The following is a 19,806-nucleotide window of genomic DNA, read 5'->3' as shown; positions in this document are numbered from 1 at the left end:
ACCCAGTCTTTAAACTTCCGATTCTTCCAAACCTTGCCTGTTAATTTTGTTGGTCCACAGAGCTTTGGCACAGTGTGCTGGTGCTGCATTTCTGGAGATGTGCATTGTGATCGTGGGGGCCAGGAAAGAGGCTGCTCATCTCTTAGCACCACCCTGGGAAGCCATTTCATGGAAAGGAAGGACAGTGAGGTGAAGAGAACGTGGGCACTGAGCAAAGGGACATAACCCCGAGACAAAGACTAATGTTATTGTCACCGACTGCAAAATCTTTCAGAGGTACAATGTCACCAGCCTTTCATAGTGTCCAAAATTTATCTGACAAGGACAAAATGCTGGCTTTCAGCATCACCTCTAGACAGACTCAATATTCCCAGTGGGTTGTTTTTCGTATTCTCGCTGAAACAGTAGAGCTCTGAAAATATGACAGCTATTCACCAACATTTTTTACTTCCAAGATTTTAAAACCACATGGGGCAGAAAGAACTTTCACTGAATTGTCCAGTCAGAATTCCTGGGTGCCTTTGTCCTCTCACTCCCTCAGAGCTCTATACCTGCATTTTAGCACTGAATCTTGTTTTGCTCTGTGTCTTCTATAGTTGTGTATCCCCTCTGGTCTGCCATGTCCCAGTCACACCTAGCTGTTTAGCGCAAGGTCTCTATTTTTTTCTCCCCTTTTGCAAGTAACCCAGGTGCTCATGCACAGCACAGCGCTCTACACCGAGCTAAACCCCTGTCCCTACGGTGAGGACTAAATTCACCACTGTACCTTACGTCCAGAGAGTGGTCTCTGGCGAGTCCTCAGTTAACTACTAGGTGAGTCGTTTCATCTCCTCTTACTGGGAAACTATTGACTAGGTGGTATCGCCCTTTTCTCTCTGACTGGAACTATGAATAACTCTAGGCCTCTATTCAGATGTTGGGTGAGATTTTTGTTAATGTCAGATTCTTTGTTTGTATGGCACTAGGGCCCAAACTCGGGGCCTTGCCTCAGGCCAGGCAAGTGTTGTACCATTGAGCCACATTCGCAGCCCTTTTGGAGCCAGGGTCTTGCCAAGTTGCCCAGGCTGGCCTGGAACTTGGAATCCTCCTGCCTCAGCCCCCTGAGCTGCTGGGATTACAAGTGTGGGCCACTCTTCCTACCTTAAAAATCAAAATCCGAGCTAGCTGCACAGGCTCTACACCACCAGGATCATAGATTGGGCACCTCATGTTCTTAAAGAGGGGAGCCCTTACTTTTGCTTCCTGCTTTTTGGTTTTTTGCCAAGGCATAGCTGCACGGCCAGTTTCAGTGTCACTGGGCTCTCTTGGCTAGTTCTCCTCACTTCAGCTCATTATAGAGAGCTATTTTAATAAGAGTCTGGATGATCTCAGAATTAACCAGGTAGGTTTGAGCCAAGATTGTGTTGGTCTTAAGCCCTCCTACTGCCATTCCCAAAACTCAGCCACCCAGTGCCTTAGTTTTCTCATAGGCAAAGTTTCCTCATCTGTAAAGTGAGGACAGTAAGCCCCACCTCAGAGGGTAACTCTGAAGGAGTGGAACAATGGGCACCCAGTGCTAAGCGAATGCTGGATCTAGAAATCTGAGGGTGAGATTACTACCCTCACCAAAATAAAGGGTTTATTTTTATTACTTTTATCACCACAATCTTTTTCTGCCTTTCTTTATGCAGCCTGTTATCAATTGTTCCTGAAACAGCCTTAGGTTTTTTTTTTTTTTTTTTTTTTTTTTTTTTTTAAGATAGCTTATTACCATAAAGGAATAAATGCTTTTGTTTTAAAAGGTTCCAAATTTTTGCTAAATTAGAAGGCAAGATTTGTACTTATTCTTCCCTTTATGTTTCCCCCCTTACTGTTCTCTTCAGAAAAGAGAATATTCTTTCTATTTGGAATAGCTTTGATTTTCAGTATTTTAGGCCAGAAAAGACTGAGATGATAACAGTAGAACAATATGTCCTCCCTGCCTACCTTCCTCATTCCACTCCTGTAAATATCAGCAAATAGTATTAAAAAAAAAAAAAAAAAATACAGTGGCTGAGTGCTTCTGTCCCCTCCCCTGAACTTTATAGTTTAAAGGACAGAAATAGGGTACAGATGCCAAGGATTTGTTAGCAGTCATGATTTTGATGCAGCAAAGCCCATTTTAAGTCAGATCAAGTATACAGAGGTGTAGCTGATTATTTTGAATAATTAAATGGTGTCAAAACCAGCTGTGATGAATAGCACTGGGGTCTCAAATCATAAATAATTGAGAAACCGGAGTTGCATTTGATCATCCTGATCAAGTTCTGCTCTCTGGAGGATAAATGTTTGTCCTGAATACCATCAACATTGTTAAATGCCTCAATATTCTTGCTCAGTCATCCAGCCAACAGTCAATCGAACTAAATCACTTTAACACCACACACATTTGCTGTCCTCATGAATACAAAATGTTTGACTTAAACCATGTTCTCTGTAGTTGAATAGGCACCTTTTTGGGTCAGCATCTAATAGGAGCATTAGATACTTGACATGCTTTTGTTTGTTCCATGAAACATACAACTTTGCAGAATAAATCTAGAGTCCTTTTACCACCTTTGCTCCTGTTCTGCTCAAAGGAATGACATGGAAACTAAGAGAAAGACTTAATTTAAAATGAGTTGTCAATATAATTGCCTTCCTGATGGTCTTCGGGGATTCCAAATTTGCATAGAGAGGGGATGTTTGTCCTTTTTCTCATTGTTCCTGTAGGACGATCGCTCCGCCCAGCTGTGGGGCTCCGGGATGAGTCCCCAAGCGCTTACCTCCCATTCCCTCACTTGAGTCCCAGACCAATTGTGCGGAAAGAGGTGGGCAGGTCAGCGTCAATACCGTCACTTCCATTTTAAAATAGAAATGAGGAAGAGAAAGGCACTGACTTAGCCACAAAGCTAGAAGACAGCTGAGCTGCCACGAAAACTTGGCCCCCTCGGCACAACTCTTGCTGCCAGAGATGTGCCTAGTTAAGCGCCTCAGTGAAGAAAAGGGCAGTCTGTTTAATAGCTCCTCATTGACACCCTGTCACTGCTGAACTGGCACAGAACCCAGAGTTGGCAGGATGGCGCGTGCCACACTCTACCTTGTTTCCTATACACCACTTCTTAAAATCAGAAGCCTGTGCTAACTACGTCTTGTCTCCAAGGATTAATAATCGTGCAAACAGCCACCATCGATGATTTGCTTGCTTCTTAATAATTAACCCAGCACTTTCAAAGATGCTTATCGTGTATGTTTCCTAACAACTTTAGGATGTGGGCGACAGTAGCAGCAATTTTTTCTTCAATGAGGAAACTGGGGATCAGAGATGAAGTGATTGGCCCATGGGCTGTGAAGCTCACTACCAGTGCAGCCAGCACCCAGTTCCTCACGCCAACCTGCTGTCTCCACGGCACCGCGTGCAGCGCAGGCACGGCAGGGAAGCGGGGCGCTTAGCTCTATGCCTGTTGTTCCCCGCTAGAAGAAACATGAAGAAAGAAGCCCCAAATTAGCCCCCACTATCTGCCTCTTTTCTACCAGAGTAGAAAAAGTCTGTTCTTTCACAGAAGCACATGTTCAGGACCAGTGCAACCAATTCCGTTTCACCTGATTTTTCTGGGAAAAGAATGCCTGTAAAAAAATCATATATATATATATATATATAAAATCTCCAATTTTCACAGTTGTTTTGTGGTGCTGAGAATAAACTCAAGTTTTCAAAGATCTCTGAAGTAAGAGTTAGGTTTCTAGAAATTTCCAGTTTTGAAACATACCTCAAAATCCTCAGAGAATCCGTGCTGGTTATTAGAATAGAGCTCACCAATGTGTTTGATGAACTGTTTGACAGGAATGGCTTCCATATCATCTGGGGGAAGAGAGTGGAACACAGGGTCACACAGAATACTTCCATGAAGCAAACCATACTCATTTAAGACAAATATTTGATTTTTGCAGAGAGTAATATAATTGCACCATCTGACATAGACCTCCTGAAGGAAGGTCTCAGGAATCTATCTCACATTAGGACCTTTAGTGCCAATAAATCAAGTAAATGGGACTTAAAAAAAAGAACTTACTTTTCATATCAAAGGCATTTTACAAAGTCGCATGACATCATGCTCTTAACCGAGTCTTGATTTTCCCACTGCACCTGTTTGCCAAGAAATTTTACCACCACCAGGGTTTTTTTTTTTAAGTTGAATCTCAATGGGGTTCTAGCTTGATCTTGGAGCAATTAAGTTCTATTTCTGATCTTTTACATCTACGTGATCCTTTGTACGTAGATAGATGCCCTGTACTGGCTGGCTCTGGGTATAATGCCATTTTAGTTCAAGACAGCTGTGTCTCCATGATGCCAAATAATCAGCCCGACTAAATTAACTGGATTTTTTGGGTGTTGACAGACTAGGTATAGATTCAGGAAGACTCCACATTCCAGCTTGCTGTCGTGTTGTCACTTCAAAAGGATATTTTCAGTTCAGAAGCCCCAAGTGTGTCTTAGGCTTATTTACAGAGACCCCTCTGGTCCTCAAGTGCCACTACACAACAGCCACACCCACCTCGCTGGAGCTCCCCGCCGCCTCCTCCCTTCTCCCTCGACCCTCCCCCGCAAATATTTCCTTTTAAAAATACTCCGCTGAATTTGAGATAAACAACAGACATGACATTTACTTTATTCAGAGTGAAAGATCTTTGGCAAACGCACAAACATCTAAACTGCCACAGATGCTTTTCTTAGCAAAGGGTATGAAGATCTGTATGTGTAAATGAAGTCCTACTTTGGCAAGAATTTTATAGATCCAGGCCTGACAATCTGATTTCTCTTCATCTGGTGACAGTTAACATTGACTATGTCATTCCTTCTCTACTTTCTTTTGAGAGAGCAAAGCTCTAGGGTGGCTTTTTGCATCTATTGACATTTTCAAACTTGAATCATCCTTAGGCGGAAAATAGCATCTCTTATACTTTGTTTAAGAAAGGTGATTTGTATGTCCATAGTCCACGTTGCTTAGCCTAGAAACATTACTTATCAAAGAGGCACTCCTCTGTAAGCACAACTTCTCTCTGTGTGAACAATTAAAGTCCTGATCATTTTAATAGGCAACCTTATGAAAAAAAATTGCCAAGTTATTTACAAATATTTCAGGATTGAAGATGTTCATGAATATGCAATCATTTTGTTCGCCCAAGAATTCTATAGCTCCCATGATGTAACCAGCATTAACAGACTAAGCAGAGCCAAAATGTTTCCCCAGAATATTTAGCAGAATGCACAGTTCAAGAAAAAAAAAAGTTCCAAATTTATCTGATCATTTGACTTAGAATGTTTAGAAGTAAGCAAATTCCACTTTAATGATCAAGTGGCAATGACAGAATCTCACGTTGAGGAAAGGATTAACATGCATAGAGTTAGGGAGGTCTCTCAAAGATTCCCACAAGGACTAATTCATCTTTGGACAGGAGGCAAAATGGCTGAAGACACAGCCCAACCCACAAACACCCTAGTTTATACACTACATCATTTCTCTCCTATTTATTTAGAAATGAGATACAATGGATACAGTTAATAGTGACAGGGAGAGGGCAATATTTATTCCATAATGTTACTTTGAAATTTTGGATTCCCAATAAAGCTATAAGCCATGATTAAGGATATGGGCTGTAATTCAAAACATGAAAACGTCCATTTTTCCCCATAAAATATTTTAAAGATTATAGGATTCTAAGGTAAAAACCATGGTGTTTGAAAGGTCACAGCCCACTTCAGATATGACAGAAAGACTTTCTGGTTAACCGTTTTATTATTATTTTTTTCCTGTAAAGTGCTCACCAGTAATATCCAGATGTCACACATGGCCAGAAATGATCTGCCCACTACTCCCTGTGGCTAGATGCAGCAAAAATCCAGCAGATCTCACTATGATAATCATGGAAATATATGACTCACTATTCTCTCCAATTTGCATCTTTATCCAAGGAAGTCTAGCCACACCCTCGGGGTTTCCAGGCACTGCCAGTAACGTCATGTAACTACTAGACAGGCAGATGCACATACAGATGCTTTTGTACTGACCACCCTTGGCTACTAGATACTGTATCATTGCTCTCCTTCAAGTATCTGAGAGGTTATAATTTTTTCCTCCGTATTATGATGAATATAAGACTAAGACCAATTCCAAGTGCTAATTGTTTTCCTCTCACAGTTTTTCTATTAAATTTGTGAGTCAAAAGATTATCAAGTTAATATGACTAGCAAACGGGTCAGCAATTCAGGACAGCATCATGGGCCTGATCTGTGCAGTTCTTATCTGGAAGGATCCTGGATGGTGTTATAAAATGTCCATGCAGACAATGTTCTTTATAGACAAATGTCTGAGTTTCATTCAAAGTTGTGGGAAATAGCAGCAGTGCTAACTAGTGCCCAGGTGTTACTATTGAAAGAGGCACAATTTTCAAACCCGCCATGCAGTGAAAAAATAGGTTCGAAATAACTGAAGGCTGAAATATAGCAGAAAAAGGAAGCTGTAGACCCAAAGGAAAGAGTGCTCCAACTAAGACAGAAAATGGCGGTGGTCGGGGCCACAGAGGATGGAAAACCAGTGGACACAGCATTGACTGAGTGCTGAGAACTGATAGTAGGGAGGTGGGCTTTTCTTGGGGCGGGGTATGTGTTGGAGCAGAGATGAACACAAGAAGCTGGGGCACACACAGCGTGTGATGACATGGCAAACACTCAGGGCCAGGAGGAGGATGGGTATGACCTGGAGAATAAATGTCACTGCTGTGGTCGGGGGAGAAGCATACAGAAAACGGGCTGAAATCAAAGCAAACTTGCTTTCAGTAACTACAGACTTGACAGGAGCTGGGTGTGGTACAACAAAGCACAGTGTAAAGAAGGAGCTGGAATGAGAAGAGGGCCCCATCTTCAGCCCTCACTGGTTCCCAGAGACTGTGGAACGCCTTTTCATACATTCAAGTGTTCAATAACCAGGCGAAGGGAACACAGGTATCCTCATAATCAAAGTAAGAGAACTTGAGGCAACCTGTCTGAAGCGACAGATGGCAGAGCTAAGGTCTGAAGACATGTCTACCAAACTCAGCCTGCAGGCCTATGCACTGTGATATACTACAGGTCTTTGTCTCAAAGTACCACAGTTTCAAGGAAGACCAAGACACTGAATAGGATATCTTTGTTAATCTGCTCAAATATTACTTTAAAATTTTGTGCTGAAATTTTTATTTATAGAAGTTTCAGATACCTAAGGGTTAAGCAAAAGCAGACTGCTTGTTATCGCTACATCACCCCATTATAAAATGTTTGAAATAATCAAATGACAACTGATATCTGAGGAATGAGCTTACTGCTATTAAACAGAATTACTTAGACTTAGTTCCAAGATTTTAGCTTTTGGTGGTTAGAACTAAGCTGTATGTAAATAAGAGGATTTTTATTTGAGACTAAACAATCCACAACAAAAATTCCTGTATGAATCTCTGGTTTGTAGACACCTGTGTTAGCTTTTCATCACTGTGAATGAAATACTTGAGAACAACTTCTTATAGGAGAAAAAAGTGGTGTTTTTGGCTCACTGTTCCAGTGATTTAGTCCATGGGTGGCTAACTCCATGGCTCTGGGCCCAAGGTGAGGCAGATCATCATGGCGGAAGGGCATGGTAGAGGAGCACTGCTGAATTCATGGCCGCAGAAAGCAGAGAAGGGTAAGTGGCTACAGGGAAGCTGACTCTTTCTGGGGCCCCCAGCGACCAGCCTCCTTTATCCATGCCCCACCTGCCTATGGTTACCACCCAGTCCTTTCAACCTACTATGGACTGTTTGGGTTACAGCTCTCACAATTCAATCATTTCACTTCTGAACATTCCTGCATTGTCACAGGAGCTTTTGGGGGACACCTCATATCCAAACCAGAAGAGTACCAAAAGCAGAGCCTTAGGGGGTGAGCCGAAGACAGCAACTTCTGCGGGAAAGAAAGCACCAGAGTTGAGAGAGTGTTGACCTCACACAGAGCACCGTATAACGTGAAGAGCTAAGCTAACGAACAGAAGGAAGGGCCGTTCCTGTCATCTGGGTGGCTTTCTCCCATGCTTGCATCTTCGGAACTGTAAGAGGCAGATCAGCACTTCATGCTGCTAATGTACTCCTCTGTGCTGAATTTGCTTTCTCTTCATCTTTAGGAAAATAGGAGGAATAAAGGGAAAACTTTGTTTTCTGCAATCTTTGGTTTGATATTAGAAAGGAAAAATAAGCAGCCAAGGCTGTCCCTGCATGTACACCATTGGGAGGGGCTGCACAGGGCCCAGCCTCAGTCCATTTCCCAGAAGAAGGAAGGGCCATTAGCCAGGACCTCAGCAGAACTGTGTCTCAGCCCCACTGATGGAATTCCTCCTAGGATTAGGAGGCAATGGTGTGAGTAGAAAGGCCACTACCAGGGCCAATACCTGGTATTAACCGCCTCTCAGGGATTCCCTTCCCTCAGCTGTGAAATGGGAATAACAACCACACCCAGTTCCTACAGCATTGTGCAAAGTAAACAAGTACTTGTAAGAGTGCTTGGTGTTTAGTGAATATTTAACAGCTGTGACTCCTTACCAGGTGCTACTTGCATTAACGGTTGAACCCTATGACCTCCAGGCTGTCACTCCACAGATGAGGAAACTGTGACTCATAGGAGCCTGCCCAAGGCCCACTGCCACCTTCTACCAATAGGTCCAGGCCGACTCCAGAGCCTGGGTTCTTCCATATTACCTTACCTTCCTACATTACACTTCAAAGCCACTTCCCAGTGCGGGGAGGAAGAAAGGCTGAAGTGACATGCTTTAACTTCAGTCACCTGGAAAATTCACACTGGTAGCCTGATCACTTTGTGATGCCAGGTTTAAAAAAAAAAAAAAGAGGTACGGTATCTACCTTGCTGTCTTTGGCTCAAGGTCTACTCAAGAAAAGGCTCCCACCGGCTTACTTAGGAAGTATGTGGCTGTACACATAAATGCCATTAAGGTTTCAGAGGCCCTTAAGTCACCTGCTCTGCAAACGAGGCCTGTGAAGTTGGTGTAGCCCTCAGCACATCTCTCAACCCTATCCCACAGTCCAGTTCCCCTGGGGTCCCATGGGACGCCCAGTACAGTACAGTGCAGTGCTTGCCTCAGACAAGTGCCACTCAGACTTCCCGTCCCCTCAGCCCTCACCCCAGTCCCCATACTGGGCTCTCATCAGGTTCTGGTAACGCTCCCTTAGTGGGTCGACCTTAGTTTCTGAAGTTGGTATTTCCCCTCTTGTCTGCCCAAGTTCAGGCCTCTTCTTAGTAATAGCCCCGGGTCAACTTAGGAAGATAAAGCAAATAGGAAGTAAAGGATCATTATCAAGATTTTCATTCCTGAGCTAGGAGCTAGGGCACAACAAATAGATTTTTGTTTAAATCAAACTCTTAGGATACAAGGAGTGTTGTGGAGATGGGAACATTTTATTTCCTGACATAAAAAGAAATCTCTTTTCATTTATGGTACAATGAAGTCCATAAAGAAAGGGCTTCATTATAGTCAAAAGACCAATGAATCTCCTTTGAAGATAATCTCTGTATAAATAAAATATGCCAACAAGGTTGGTTTAATCCCAAGGGTTTTAAAGTGCAGGTTTAAAGCCCCTTTATATGCTGGCACCCTGCTGAAGCCAGTGACCTTCAAATTATTAAGATGTATTTTAACTGCTGGAAAGGCATGAATCATTTCTGGATTTCTAAGCCACTGGGTAGCAACATTGTGTTTTGTAATGTTCTTATTAGAAAGTTAGATTTTCTAATTTCCAAAGAAAAGCATCTGGGAGGACATTTGGCACATTTGGAAAACTTTCGAATATACTCTCTAACAGGTTAATTTCATGAGCTAAACTCTAATCTTAAAAGATTGATATGTAAGTAAAGTCTAAAAGAATATAATCAATATAATTTATAGTTGACAGGTTAGGGCATGCTTCAGGAATGACTGCCAGAAAAATATTATTCAAGTTGTTTCAAAAGAATACACCCGGATCACCAGATAACTTGTTGATGTTAAAGACAGTACAGTTCTTTAAGGCAAATCTGTGACTTCAGTATCTTAGAAGATGAAAAGCATCAGGTGACTAACAGAGGTCATCTCGTTCAATTATGCTTCATCCTCACAGTGTTTCACAATGGGAAACAGGCGACCATGGGGTGTTTGATTTTGAAAAAACCATTAGTGAAAATTATTAGGGCTCAAACCCCCTTCATTCTCCTGCATAAGTCACAGTTAAACTTGTCCTCCACCCCCACTTTTTCCATACAGCCTAAGAGCAGGCACTATAATTCAGAATCTTCCTGATACAAGAATTGATGTGAATTTCATGGTGACTGGGGACTAACCTCAAAAACACTTCTTCCACTGTGGGTAGATATTCTTCCTCCTGTGTCTAACTAACCTTTGCCACCATGCTCATCATTTCCCACACTATATCCAAGGGTAGGTAAGGCCAGGGGGAAAAAAAAAAACCCTGCATTCTTTCTTTTAGAGGTGGCTTTCCAAGCTTGCAGCATTTACTCTGAGAATAGTGGGGTATTCTTCATTAATTCCTTTGGAATCAGTGCATTTTAGTTACGCATAAGAGGACTTCATTGTGATATGTTCATACATGCACATGAATGGTTAAATTTCACTCTGCTGTTCTTCCCCTTTCCCACTCCTTCTCCCTCCCCCTTTTCCTCTCTCCTTTACTCTACTGATCTCCCTTCTATTATGAGATTCTTCCTCTTTAAAAAAAAAGATTCTTTATTACTCTCTAGCTTCTGCATATAAGACAAAATATCTGACCCCTGAGTCTGGCTCATTTCATTTAGCATGATGTTATCTAGTTCCATCCATTTACTAGCAAAGGACATAATTTCATTCTTTATGGCTGGGTAAAATTCCATTGTGTATATATTCCACATGTTCTTTTTCTAGTCATCAAATGATGGACAGCTAGGCTGGTTCCATAACTTGGCTCTTTTGAATTATGCTGCTATAAAAAAATGGGTATGCACGTATCACTACAGTCTGTTGCTTTTAGTTCTTTTGGATAAATACCGAGGAGTGAGATAGCTGGGTCTGTGGTGGTTCCATTCCTAGTCTTTTTGAGGAATCTCCATACTGCTTTCCAGAGTGGTTGTACCAATCTGCAGTCCCGCCAACAACGTGCGAGTGTGTCTTTTCCCCACATCCTTGCCAGCAATTATTATTTGTATTCTTGATGACTGTCATTCTTACAGAAGAGCGATGAAATCTGTGTAGTTTTGATTTGCATTTTCCTGATTGCCAAGATATTGAACATCTTCACATATTTTTTGGCCATTTGCAAAATATCTGCATTCTTAAAAGACTGTCTTTACTCTATTAAACCAAAATATAACATACTGAGGATTCTAAATCACCACATTTCACTTAGAATTAGTGAAACTGACAACTCAAAATTCTTCAAAAATTACTGGAAACTGCTCTCTTCAAGGGATGCATATCAAAAGTTAGCAAAGCTTTCCTTAATCATTTCCCTGTTTTATAATACTTCTAACAGTGTGACTTACCGATTCCACTTGTGGTTTGAGATTTAAAATCCTAAGCTGTATATTTATGAATTTTAACCACAGCAGAATCATCCAAAAGTTGCTGATTTAGTGTCTAAATTTCTTCAATATTTAACATGTCTGTGAATTGCTCCCTGAGTCATTTAAATCACACAGACCTGTGTTTTGCAAAAGGAATGGAAGTGCAGTTGCTGGGCTGGGAGTCTTTCTCAGAAAGGAAGAGTACAAAAATAACTAGAGAGCAGATATGCGAGGGAGTCTTTTTAAAAAAAAAAATATGGAAGACACTTCAACAGAAGAATTATGAAACGCTCTTCAAGAGGATAAAAAAGGATTTAATGGAGAAGGGAATGGCCAGTGTCCATTAAAGAATAAGAATATGATCAAGAACTCAGGAAAAAAACTAAAAAGAACATTATCTGCATTTGAAAATGCCTTGATTTAATGAAGCCATATCCAAATGAGGGGGTCTGAAGTTTTGAGGCATCAAAACTGTCAAGAGTAATATGCCAAGAAGCATACAGAGCCATTTCTAAGCATCTGTGCTTTGAGGTCACACCAAGAATTCCAATGCTAGCTCCCTACTTAGAGATGTAACTGTGGGCCAACTAAACAATGTCTCCTAACCTCAGTGTCCTCATCTGTAAAATGGGGATATCATCTGCACTTGTCACTATAGGACTGTTGTGAAAATAAGAGATTTGAATGAGATTCAGTGGGCAGAATAAGCATTCTGTATAAGCTCTATAAATCTCTATTTTTAGAAATAACAACTGACACTGCCCTGATGACATTCAAAGTGATTCACTTTAAAAAATGTGTTACCTCTCATCAAGAATGCACCTCCCACATCAACTGAAGAAAATCGATTATTCCATCAGTTAAAATTCAAACATTTTCTTTCCATATACTCACCCATATTACCAGTGAGTATCAGTTAGGAGAAACTCACATTGAAAGGGGAGAAAACCACATGTTTGGGGTTGTTGAGTATTTAACATGGTAATTAAACCCATAGCTGGTAAATACAGCAGGAAAACCTTCAAAAGCAATTTCTGGTCTGGAACATCTACTCAAAGATGTGGCAAGACAGTCAGAATTTGTGGCACCGTCAGAAGACTCTAGTGAGTGGAAGTTCTAAAGCCCCAAAGGAGGAAAAGCAGTGCAGGACAGGCCGCACCCTGTGGATGCGGTTCTGAGTTAGGGAGGATTTTAACATGAGAACCATGAAAACACTGTCCAGGAGTTTGGAGAGCTCACACTTCCATTGCCATATATACTTTCCAAAGCAGGGATGGCCACTGCGGCTACGAGAGGTTAATATATGGACCACAGGATTCATGGTACAGCCTGAGACCCTAGGTATTGTGATTTCTAATCCAGTAGTAAAATAAACACAGAAAAACAATACAGGAAGTATTTCATTATTTATTCTTTTAAAAATGGATTTTAGCTGGGCATGGTGGTGCGTGCCTATAATCCCAGGCTCCGGAGGCTGAGGCAGGAGGATCGTGAGTTCAAAGCCAGTTTCAGCAACTTAGCGAGGCCCTAAGCAACTCAGTCAGATCTTTTGTCAAAATAAAAAAATAAAAAGGGCTGGGATGTGGCACATTGGTTAAGTGTCCCTGGGTTCAAAAAAAAAAAAGGGATTTCAATTGCACAGTTACCCAACAACTATACTTGTCCAATGAATCAGGCTCCCAGAAACTTCCCAGTGGTCAGCATATATTCGAGACGATATAAGAGTATATGCATACAAGCATATGCACACTATTGTGCAAATCTAGTAGATTGGACAAAACAGCTTATCCCAGGTGATGAAGCCCAATTCCCGTCTGCCTCCTGTCCTCACAAGGCAAGAAGGCAATTCCACCCACCAGTGTTGAAGGTTCATGGACAGGAACATGTGGTAGCACAAAACCTAGCTCCATCTGAATGGCAGGCATGTAGCAGCCACACAATGATCCTGTAGGTGCAAGACTTTTCTGTTCTTGTACTGTGACAAGTTTTAGTAAGAATTGACCAGAATGGATGGAAAACCCAGGTAATCCCAGCAATATTGAAGGACTGACCATTTATAGACACACAAAAGGCCAATTAAGCTCCCAATCCTAATCACACCTACTGATACTCTGCAAACAAATAAGGCATACTCTTTAGAACCTCAGAGAATGACCTCTGAGCTTCTCAGCTCTGGCCTGTAAGAACTTGAAGGAAATTTGGCTGATACCCAATCATGCACGCATGCGTCCATCAAATAGAGCGCCTAACTGTGCTGGGTAGTCCAGCACTGGGAATCCATCCTCCTGCCCTTACAGAGCTCTCATTGTAGTGGGAAGGGACAGCACACTTAAAATCTCCTCCTGGGTGGAAGTATACACAGATGAGGCAGATGAGCAGGATCAGGGAGCTGTGGGTGGGGAGGAGGGTGACACCAGAATAAATGCACTGCCTCCGTCTACAAAGCAGTAATAAATGTCAGGAGGATAGATGGATAAGACATCTGAATAGATGTATAATGAAACTCCGCATCAGAAAGTTTCAAGCTGGCAAAAAGGAAAAGATGCCACACAGAACATGGTGGGTGAGATCTCCAAATCCCACATCCTATTTATAACCACTAACCTACTGCTGAACTTTTAAATGTCTCTGGCAGTTGCTGGGACTCATGCTCCACCAATCCTCCTCCCAACACTAGCCAAGTGCTTTATCCTGAGGACAAATGAAATACGCACCAGACCGATAACATATCCCTGGACTCCCATATCACATCTCCAGAACCAAAACATCCAATATGAAGATACGTTATTTTCAGATTTAGGAATCTTAGGCAAAAACTCGCCTTTAAAAAAAGTTATCACAAATCATGATAAAAAATGTAAGCACAAATTGCCCATCCAAATGAAACTTAGTCCAAGTAGATGACAAATGTGATTTTTCATGTGAATTTGCATTTCCCTACTGTTACTTTCTTTCCTACCTGTGCCTCTGTACTTAATATTACCTCATGGTTATGCATTCCTCTAAAGAGGAATTTATTACTTTGTAGATATGCAAAGGAGGAAAGATTTCATTAATTATCCTTATTTAAGGATCTCTGACCGCACAAGCTTTAAAAGGTCATAAAAATAATATTTTGTCAGGCTACTGCATAAAACTGAGAACAAAAGGGAATACAGCCCCTTGGAAGTAAGTGCAGTGTCCTACTTACCCGGAATAGGAATAATAGGAATACTTTCATTGGGGACCACCCGAGGTGAACTGCTATCTTCCACATAGAAATGAGCGGTCTGGAAACATTTTCTGTGGGGAAAACAGAAAAACGGATCAACAGTGCAACCAAAGAAACATTCTGAGTTCATTTTTCAATTCTCTCACAGATCTCCCCAGCTTCCCGCATCACATAGCACTGGGGGCAGACCCATGGAAAAGTTACAAGACACCGGCAGCACAACATTCAGCGGATTGGAGCTGATAAATATCCATTTTATATTATAGCCACATCCAGCCCAAGAGTAAAAGGGGAAGGAGTTGGTACCCAACCACTCCAATATGTGAAAACTTGGCTTGGACAGAGTTTATTCACTGCACAAACCACCAGGATCACTCCCAGGTTATTTCTACATTTGACCTGTTCTAAACCTCTAGCATCAAGTTCAAAACCACACCTTGGCTGCCCTCTGTACAGTAGTCCAACTCCACAAGAGCACCATATTGTTTGTGCTAAGGCAAAGCTCTTGAAGCCTCAGACAGCTCTTTAAAGGGGTCACAGGGCTTCTAAGGGGCAGACATGCCCAAATCAGAGACCCTTCCTAGACAGCGTCTAAGACAAGGGCCTGAAGCCCTCCAGTGTCCTCTGCTCATTTTCCTTTTTTACCTGTACTTCAAGCAAAGCAGGGAGCACACGCTGGTCATCACAGGACAGGCAGCGAACAGAAAAGCCATCAGCAGCTCACTCAGCCTCTGCCCACCGATGCTGGCTGGCCCTCAGCCTCCCAGCATCCGCGTCACTGCTCACTGCGGCCCTAATGAGCTGCCGGAAGCACAGGCTGAATATTTAATGAGGCTGCTCAGCGTGAATGGCTATTGTGACCAGAGAAGGGTCCCTGTTCATCTGGCGGAGGGGCTTTACAATAGCTGGCCCTACTGCTGGGTCTTTTAGCCAGGCAGGCGGCATCCTTCTGGTGCTCTGTGTCACTGGGATCTGTCCTACTCCTCTGGCGTCTCACACCAAGCAACATTTACACACACTATAGTTATCTTTTTTTTTCTTTTCTTTCTTTTTTTTTTTTTCCCCTCTGTTTTGGATCCAAATTTCAGCTATTAGAGTAAGTCAACTTTTCCTTGGGGTGTCTTTGCATATCTAATCAAAAGCATCCTGGGGTGATTCTGTGGACATACTGTATTTCTACAAAGTGGAAGAAGTGAATTAGAAGGTTAGAAGAAAAAAAAAAAAAAAAAAATCAGGCAACTCTATACAGCAAAATCTCCGTGGGAATAGAGAGCACTCATACAGATTTTCCATCCCCACTTTCTACCGGGCTATTGTAACCACTTACAACTGGAAAGGATCACATGTGATAATATAATGTACTTTTCTGAAGTGGTGGCTATTTTTTGATGGACAGTAGCTTGAACCAACTGTACATGGGGGTACTCTTCTAGAGTCAAACTGGATTGCTCCTCTATCCCATTAGGAGGTCCTGAACATAAACGACACCAACTCTTGGCACGCGTCACACGGGCCTACACTTACAGCTGAGGAAAAATGATTTCTTCCATGAATTTCTTGGCATTTGTAATATACACACTAAGAAAAGAGTTCATCTCTCTTATTTGCCTTTACTTAAATGTGTTGTTAACATTAGCCAGACTTAAGCTACACAGGTATGAAATGCCTGATACCACAGGACTCTGGTGCTAACCACATCTGTTAAATGTGTAAAGATGGAAATCTATGTCAAAAACATCATTCTGACGTTTGAAGTAATAGCTTCTGTTTCTAAATTATCAGTTTTTTATAAAATGTTTCCATTCTGCCTTGCTCCCCTCCCCAGTGAGCAGATTTCCAGAACCTGCCACTGAAGTTACAACACAGGCCATGGACACAGGGAGCTGGAACTTCAAGTACCTGGGATTTAGCTAAGGAAAATCTGCTTTTGCTGAGTAAAAGCCTTGCCACTCAAGTATTCGGTGGCCCCCAAAAGTGCTCTAAGTCACTGGAATAGGGGGTACATAATTTACCAGGGCAGACTCCAGCAAACAGAACAAACAAGTAAACAAAAGAAATAACTTCTATTGCTTATTCAGTTCCTAAAACACAAAGTGATTAGTGAGTAGAGTCGTGGCAGGCCAAGTCATGATTAAAGTCCTGCAACTTTGGAATGACATATTGTATAGTAGCTTTGTTTTTTTCTGGAAAACAGGCAGATAGTCCAGCCAGTCTCTCAGTTACACGTGGAACGAAAGGATCCACATTATCTTTGGAAGTGAAAAAAAAAAAAAGCAGTGTGTACTGAAGCAAATCACACGCCAGTGCCCCATGTGTTGCTGTTTATAATGGATTTTCCCTGGAGCAAAATAACTGTGATTGCCAGAGAAAAAGCACACAACTGCGGATGAGGGTCAGAAACCCAGGGACAAAGCTCTGTACATCTGCACCTAGCTGCACGTCGCATGCTTTCCTCCCATAAAAAGACGTGGGTGGGCAGCTCACTGCAGAACTTGGCGGGTGAGGGCTTCCCTTAGAATGAAGGCTTCAGCACATTCAGAACATGCTCATTCAGTGTCTACTGCACCACATCGCATGTGCAGAGAACGTTCTCTACTGTCCACAATCCTAAACCACTTCCTTAAACCTGGCTAAGCACTGGAGTAATTTATAAAGATTTACATATGGGTCAGATGAACTTTGCAGAGAAATTAGAAACTATGAAGGAACCAAAGGAAAAAACTTAAAAATCACTCCCAGTCCCTCTCCTGTGATCATCACTGTTAACACTGGGGACATACCCTTCCCCACCTGTCCTTATTACTGAGTACTCCCTCTGTCATCTGCAATAAAGACTGGGAAGATAGAAGACAAAAAGGAGCTGTCCTCGTGACACTTGTTTTCCTGGGGTTGGGGATGGGAAATTACAAATTTGAAAACGAGTAGTTGCATATTTGCTATGACAAAACAAAGCAAAACAAAACCGAACTATGGAGGTGAAGGGAGGGACCCTGCCGAGGAGGGGGCTTTGGAGCAGAGACCCGAGCGTGGAAGATGAGCTTCATGAAGTTACAGGGGAAGATGACTCTAGCAGATCCAGCTAGTGGAAGCACCTCAGACAGGGTGGGCCCAGAAAGGGAAAGGCAGCCAGAAAAGGCTGGAGAGGAGGGTGGGAGCCCATCGTGCAAGGGCCAGGAGACCCTAAAGGACCTTTGCTGCTCTTGAAGAGCAATGGAAGGCAAGGGAGAGCTTTCACCCATGGAGGGACACATTCTGGTTCATCTCTTTTAAAAACCTCATTTGGGCTGCTCTGTGAGGAATGGATTATTTGGCAGTAAGAATGGAACAAGGAGATCAATCAGAGGGCTGCTGTTGTAATGCCACCCAAATTCTGACAGATGGCCGTTTTCTGCTTTTTAAATTTTTAAATAACAAAGTGCCATCATACTATACACATCTCCTTGATAACAAATACAGCTGGCATCCTCATTGCTAATGTTTGCTTAATCTTCCACTTCATGGAGATCCTACATTGTTGGTATTTAATTTATTGCTTAGGGGTCCGCTCTGGCCCCGGCACTGATGGGGGCTTTTCACTACCCCACAACACTGTGATGATCCCTTTGCATGTACCAATTCTCCATGGCAGGTTTCATATTCTAGAAAAGCAGCTGGACATTTCATTTTAATTTGCTCATTTCTGAGAAGTCCCACGGGAGTAGGGGGGTGGAGAATTGTTTGTTGACCATCAGAAGTGTCCAGAGAAAATAAAAAGGGATTTTGGAGAACAGGAAAAATATCCACAAGTTGTAGTGCCTCTAAAACTTCCAACTTGTGACAAGTTCAAAGAGGGAGTACTGTCTCCAATTGTGAATTCAGGGGAATGGAGATAGACTTTCTGAAAGGACTCCAGTGTGCCACTGGGCACACAATTTCAGTTTTCTATCTAGATCCGATTCTCTTTCAACCAACTTACCCCTAAAAGTTCCTCCTCAAATGAAACAGGCTCCGAGGATCACCAAGAGCGATGGCCTAAAATGATCCTCACTCTTCACAGTGAGAATGTTGATGCAGATATCATCAAAAGGGAAAATGGTGGGCCTGAGGATATGGCTGAGTGGGAAAGTGCTAGCCTGGCATGCACGAGGCCTTGTGGTAGGAGTGTGCCTGGATGCATGAGTCTACTAAAAAGTCTTCTGAAAGGCCCACAGGACCTGGGAGGCTTATGGTCATGACATTTGCTCCTAGACTACAATTCCTCAAAATAACTTTCTATTCTCTCAAATAAGGAAGATATTTAAGGATAGGGATCTTTCCAGAAACAACAAAAATTCTACTCTTAAGAAAGCAGTACTCTGAAGTACTGCTCTGAAGTACTCTGAAGATAGATCTATCTTCATGAGGGTGCCATAAGCATCCACCAAATTAGCTGTCAATTTCAAGTCCCGGGGCTCCACAATGAAGCACATGCGCACGTACACAAACACACACACATAACAGGCTCCAGTGTGGTTTTTATTGGCACTCTTGACTAATCACACACTCACATACATATACACACCTGCTCTGTTCCATAGTGTTTTATAAGTATAATACATATCCCAGTTTGAGAGGCTTATCCTTCAAAACAATAAAGATAGCCAGAGGATCTCATGACTTAGTGTCCTCCCCCATTTCCTTCTAGAAACCTGACACGTTAAGGCATTAACACCCAGAATGACCAGATTTCTACATAACAACCTGCCTTTCTGCTCTTTGTTTTTCCAGGACCTGTTTAGACAGCTTCTGATATGGGTTAACCATTTTCTTAGGACTTATCTCTTAAATCTCTTTTTGCCCTTCTGACCAAGACTATACAGAAGCAAGATGCTGACACGCAGTCCAGAAAGGTCTTGAATTCCACTCCGCTTTCCCGTTTATGACAACGGGTACTCCAAGAGCAGGCATCCAAAACTACTTTGATGACAAGGGGCTTCCAAGGTTAGACTTCTGGGTCAACATGTTCATCCCC

The 19,806-nt window shown here is 42.3% G+C and overlaps 1 protein-coding gene and 1 long non-coding RNA gene across 7 annotated transcripts in view; one reads left to right on the top strand and one right to left on the bottom strand.

Moving 5' to 3' along the window:
• LOC306646056 overlaps positions 1-19,140 on the top strand; it is a 29,768-nt gene extending 10,628 nt beyond the window's left edge. Inside the window, exons 2-3 of the long non-coding RNA XR_013759807.1 lie at positions 16,642-17,413; positions 17,792-19,140. This is a non-coding gene — a long non-coding RNA (uncharacterized lncRNA). The remainder of the gene's footprint in view (positions 1-16,641; positions 17,414-17,791) is intronic.
• The window catches only part of PTPRG (protein tyrosine phosphatase receptor type G), a 718,545-nt gene that overhangs the window by 36,096 nt on the left and 662,643 nt on the right, over positions 1-19,806 (bottom strand). For 5 of the 6 annotated variants that reach the window (XM_079114373.1, XM_079114370.1, XM_079114369.1 and 2 more), the window contains 2 exons: positions 14,796-14,887; positions 3,768-3,859 (listed from right to left, as the gene is read on the bottom strand). In XM_079114373.1, the coding sequence (XP_078970499.1) occupies positions 3,768-3,859; positions 14,796-14,887 (184 nt within the window). Of the gene's footprint in view, positions 1-3,767; positions 3,860-14,795; positions 14,888-15,461; positions 15,602-19,806 lie in introns of those variants that run through there. The other variant, XM_079114374.1, reaches the window with a different exon arrangement.

This window comes from Sciurus vulgaris (assembly GCF_902686455.1).
Source record: "Sciurus vulgaris genome assembly, chromosome: 16".
NCBI lineage: Eukaryota > Metazoa > Chordata > Mammalia > Rodentia > Sciuridae > Sciurus > Sciurus vulgaris.
This window is presented reverse-complemented; position numbering and strand designations above follow the sequence as displayed.